The sequence below is a fragment of the Cynoglossus semilaevis genome, chromosome 2, assembly GCF_000523025.1.
Source record: "Cynoglossus semilaevis isolate Cse_v1.0 chromosome 2, Cse_v1.0, whole genome shotgun sequence".
Classification (NCBI taxonomy): Eukaryota; Metazoa; Chordata; class Actinopteri; order Pleuronectiformes; family Cynoglossidae; genus Cynoglossus; species Cynoglossus semilaevis.
The window spans coordinates 19,510,837-19,516,196 of NC_024308.1; the positions used below are offsets into that span (position 1 = coordinate 19,510,837).

The window sequence follows — 5,360 nt, forward strand, 5'->3', positions numbered from 1 at the left end:
ATGCAGATGAAAGAGGGGGGGGGGGAAACGAATGATGGACACAAAAAAAACCTCAACAACTGAGGGGATCCATTGCTGCAGCAGCACTGACTGTGGGAACAAAACGTGGGTGTTTGGTGCTGGTACATGTGACAGTGGATCATTGGGAAGAGAATACCTCCACAGCCAGGCTGTGATCAGACATAGACACGCTGGTGTTGCGATGCCAACAAACATGCATGGTTTTATTTGCACGATGGTGCGTCTGTTTATCCAATGACGTTCGGGAGGAGTTAATGTCGTCCTCCGACTCCTGCTCCAGAGAGACCTCGTCAGATGACCCTGAGGGAGGAAGGGAAGTAGAAACGGAGGGAAGGGACGTAGGTCAGGAAGTGATTGGAATTAAGGCTGTAAGCTGCACACGTGGATGGTTGGCACCCCCTGAGGGACGAGGTGTCTTAAATATATTTGGAGCTGATAAGACAAGACAAGGCAATTGGTGTTGACCTTTTGCGTTACATAGATACAGTAGAGATTAAACTTACGGTTTGAGTGATCGCCAACTCCAGGGTGGAGAGAGATGCTGGACTTCTCTGACTTTTTTGCCATGTCAATAGCCAGGTTCAGATCCTCAATCCATTTTCCCATCTCTACTTTAGAGCTACAACATAGGACACAAAAACACAGTCAAAAATATTAGTGAGTGTTTGGCCAGTATTGTAGCCTTAACCAGTAACCACTCTAATAAAATTAGTACTATTAAAACCTTATCATTGTACGTGTAAATTTGCAAAGTCAAGAGGAAAAGAAAAAGGTGGTATAGTAGTACAGCAGTAGTAGCAGATACTGGTACACAAGCCCTAGAGTGCCCTCTAGCGGCTCTCAGTGTGAAAACAACGAACATAAACATTTTCAGTGCTGCAGGGGTAGCAGATACTGGTACACAAGTCCTAGAGTGCCCTCTAGCGGCTGTTTCTTAAGTCCCACCTGACTATAAGTGGCAAACCCAGCCAAAGGATGGGAAAAAAAAGTGCGAATTATAGTTCAGAAAATATGGTAGCCGAACATAAATTGTATAATTTCACGTTTGTTAAATCCCACTTGACTATAAGTGTCAAACCCAGCCAAAGGATGAAAAAAAAAAAGTGCGAATTATAGTTCAGAAAATATGGTAGCCGTCTTAATCTTAGCAGAATGTTAACTTAATCCAAGCTATCAACAATTTTATATTGCTGTTCACCAAATTGTTTCTTCAAGATATTCCGTCTGTATCTCTACTTTTTCTAGAGAACTTTCTTTGAACACTCAAAGTTTCTATTTAGAACTCCGGATCCTGCATTTCCTGGTCTGACAACATGTTTCACCCCCTTAAATTCTAGTGTAGTATAATTCATAGTTTTCCATACAATTATTAAGAATAATCTATAGTTTCCATTTTTGAAAATGATACAGTTTTCCGTCAGTTGTTTCTCATTGACACTCGGAGCTTGGCAGTATTTTGTTTCACGATTTGATGATCTGAAAGTACTAACCTGGCAGCCACAACAATGGTTCTCTGTGCAGAGTAGATGGTGAAGCAGTGAGGGACAGACCACTCATTGTCACTTTCTTCAACCTACAGATATTAGAGAGACAATAAAAGTAAGTTATGTAGGGTTGGACAATAACAGATTTTTTAAATTGTGCATTTTAACAAACCTCACAGCACAGACTCAACTATCAGCCAGCCCAAGAGTAAAAACATCACAGTAAAACATATCAATCTTCTACCATTTAGCATATCTTCCGGACAATAAGTTGCATTTTTATCCTTTAGATGGGTTTGCAGCTTACACTCAGATGCGACTTATATATTAAAATATACAATTTCACGTTCATTATTTTAACACCGACAACAGCTAGAGGGCACTCTTGGCTGGCTGGCTGGTGCAACTTATATACTTTTTCTTTGTTATGCATTTTTGGTTGGTGCGACTTATATTATATACAAATCAATTTACAGTCCAGAAAATACGGTAGTCCTTCAGAAATGAGTGCTACATAATGGATTCCAAAGCCGACTAAATGAATAAAATCAGCACATTTTTGAACTGTGACTATGAAACTGCGTGACACTCCCCTGTCCCCGTCTTTGTTTCTTTTTCTCAGATTAGACACATTTGATTCTGATAACACCGAAACTCCTGGACTTATGCCACCTTTCTGTCAGATTTGCATAACTGTGATAAACTGATAAACTGATTTATACAGTAGTGCTGAAGTCTTAAGATTAAATGTTAGGTGTTTCTGGTGGATATAGCCACTGTAGTCAAATCTCTAAATACCCTTGTGATTTTAGACATAGTCAGAAGTGAGAAATGAGAAGATAGGTTACACTTTTTTTTTTTCATACGGCTAAAACATACGAAGTGTTCTCTCATTATATCACGGTTCTCCTTTCGCTCCCTCAGTACATTGCAGATTTTTCTTTTGATCCCATCTCGCGAAACATAGCAAAAAATAAAACTAAAAGACATTATAAATTAATTACAAATACGACAGTTTTGGCATTTAAAACGGTCGCTGGTAGCTTTGTTTTACCTAGATGAGATCGTGCAGAGCATACTATTGGCTAATACAATGTGTACTCGGTGTACTATTGGCTAATTGAGCATGCTCTTCTGTTCCTCGCGCTGATTGGCTCATGCATCGTAGCATCTCCTCCTCGTCTGTCGGCCACTCTCTCGTTCACTTTGCTCTGCGTCGCGATTATACAACTCTACTGTGCATATAACAGTGTCGGAGAGGTTTTGTAAAGGGTAAATATATATGTAAATAATATAAAAAGTACAGTATCGGAGAGGTTTTGTAAAGGGTAAATATATATGTAAATAATATAAAAAGTATCTAGCCTCTACTTGCGAGTTTTCCCTGTACTCTACAAACAAGTAGTGAATATACAAAGCTGCTGTTTTTATATAAGTAGTGAATATACAAAGCTGCTGTTTATAAAAAAAAAAACAAAAAACACAAAAGCTATTGAAAGTCATTGATGACTATGTGACAATACTACTGTACATACAACCACAGCTAAACCAACTGACATACCCCATACAAGGACTGGGACACCCGAGTCTTAGCGACAAGCTAGGTGGCTAATCATTTCTCTAAACAATAAGGGTAAAAGATGGGTTGGATATTTGAAGTCTAACATAGCAGGACTGAGAAGACTCACCGGTGCGTCCAGCACAATGAGCTGCAGCCAGGAGTAAAACAGGAAGGAAGGAGAGTTAAAGTGAACTACTTGTCATTGGGACACAGCACACAACCAAAATGTGACCTCTGCTTTTAACCCACCACCAAAGTGAACAGTGGGCAGCTTTAAGCGCCCGGGGAGCAGTGTCATGCTAAGAGCACCTCAGTGGTAACTTGGCAACCGGTGGACTCGAACCCAAAGCCTTTCTCCACTGCATGTAAAGTTAGGAGACCCAGGCAACTTCCTTCTTTGCAAACCACACTGATCTGCTCTGAATGAACGTCTGCAGTGTTTATTGAAGCCAGACGGAATTAGATGGTCCAGGGCATTCTTCACTGGCTTAGTGCCTTTTATGGTTTCCATCCAAAGTGACCTAATGGTTCCCAACTATTTCTGGTCTACTTCCTGGGACTCACGCTAAGAAGTAAACAACTCTGTCCGTTTATTTTAAACAGTCTTTGAAAGAAGTTTTGAACGGGCTGTGGACCACTGGCGGTGGGTAATATTGTTAAAGGCTGGCAGTTTAGTGATTGTTGAATATAAAAGATGTTGCTCTTCCTGATATAAACCTCATTTAGCTACTTTGGGTTAATTTTGTCACGCTTTCTGACATGTCTGAAGACCAACTGAGCTGTCAAACAGGTTATCATAGAAATTCTTAGAGACACGGATGTGCCGTAGCATGACACGGACTTTGGTTTTTGACCTGTATACTCACTATCATGCCATGAAGAGGCAGCTGTCCGTGCACTTTGAACTGGTTGGTCGCTGTCACGCCTTTGCTAGTGTACAGGAGCATGTCTGAGAACTGGAATGACAACAAACTGAAGTTTGATACCAATTCATCCAACAGCGGAAGTGAAACAGTAACCATCCTGAACTGACCAGAAAAAACATCCTTTGTTGCAGACCTTTCTTGGTAAGTTTGTAAAGGCAACCCTCTCGTACAAACTCCTAAAAAAACAAACAAACCAAAAAAAAAAAAAAAAACTTTTACATTTAAATGTATTTGCACCCTTTTTTTCTCCACCCTTTTTTCCCCTCTGTGTACTCACCCTTCCAGGTGCGGACAGGTTTTCGACCCCAATAAGGTCTCTCTGCAGCTCTGTCAGCTTCTGGAAGTTTTCCAGTCGAATCAGACTTTTCTGCAGCTGAGTAGCCATCTCTGCTACTTCTTTCAGGGCCTCTGTAAAAGAGCAAAACCAAATATGTGATATACGTAGAAGCTACCGTATGTTCTGGACTATATGTTGCATTTGTTTTTTTTTCATCCATTGGCTGGGCTTATACTCAGGTGTGAGTTATATATTAAAATACATAATTTTACGTTTGTTATTTTCACACCGACAGCCACCAGAGGGCACTCTAGGCTTGTGTACCCACTATCTACTACTCATGTTTGTTTGTTTTTTTCTTCATTATGCATTTTTTGTCTGCTGCGACTTATACTCCAGATCAACTTCAACGAGTCCAAAAAATGCGGCAGTTACCGAAGAACTCACCCTTGCAATCGTCGTGATCCCGGTGGGCTGGGGAGTAATGTTTGCACAGTCTCTCCAGGATGAGCTTGTAGTGCATGAGGCGCTGGATTGGTTTGAGAAGAAAGGTATTTAAGGGCAAGTAGCAGACCTTCTGCAGTTCAAACTCCTTGTAGACTGTCTCCAACGTCTTCAGTCTCTTGGCGGCTCTCTCTAGCTCTGTCAACACCTCGTCATGCTTCTGCAGGTAGCTTGTGAACGCCTGAGAAAATACAAATAATGAAAAGGTTTTTCAAACACAATCATAGATGGTAAGGATAATACGACCAGAAGAGCTCGATTTAACCTTTAGTGCACACATGTTCCTTAGCATCACGTCACCAATTCTCTGGTAGTCCCCTTTCACATGAGCGTTTGAGCGTCCCTCCCTGAGAGGATAGACGTAGTTTTTGTCTACAGGAACTTTGAGCATAAACAGAATTACCTGTTACATTGGGTCAAAATCACAAAGGAACCTACCAGAGAGCCAATCTTTGATCCAGCTCCTTGAGAAAGCCTCTGTGGAACTCATAGATGGGATCAATGTTGGAGAAGAGAAGTGTCATGAGGCCCTCGGGCATGGCATTTTCTTTGATCACAGCACTGCGGAACCACTGTGAACAGCACAT

The 5,360-nt window shown here is 41.1% G+C and overlaps 1 protein-coding gene across 4 annotated transcripts in view; it reads right to left on the reverse strand.

The window, feature by feature from the left end:
- The window catches only part of farp2 (FERM, RhoGEF and pleckstrin domain protein 2), a 45,052-nt gene that overhangs the window by 4,091 nt on the left and 35,601 nt on the right, over window positions 1–5,360 (reverse strand). For 3 of the 4 annotated variants that reach the window (XM_008307345.3, XM_008307344.3, XM_008307348.3), the window contains exons 16-24: window positions 5,212–5,345; window positions 5,039–5,120; window positions 4,717–4,954; window positions 4,270–4,400; window positions 4,100–4,168; window positions 3,933–4,022; window positions 1,512–1,594; window positions 525–640; window positions 158–321 (exon numbers count right to left, since the gene is read on the reverse strand). In XM_008307345.3, the coding sequence (XP_008305567.1) occupies window positions 158–321; window positions 525–640; window positions 1,512–1,594; window positions 3,933–4,022; window positions 4,100–4,168; window positions 4,270–4,400; window positions 4,717–4,954; window positions 5,039–5,120; window positions 5,212–5,345 (1,107 nt within the window). The remainder of the gene's footprint in view (window positions 1–157; window positions 322–524; window positions 641–1,511; window positions 1,595–3,932; window positions 4,023–4,099; window positions 4,169–4,269; window positions 4,401–4,716; window positions 4,955–5,038; window positions 5,121–5,211; window positions 5,346–5,360) is intronic. The other variant, XM_008307347.3, reaches the window with a different exon arrangement.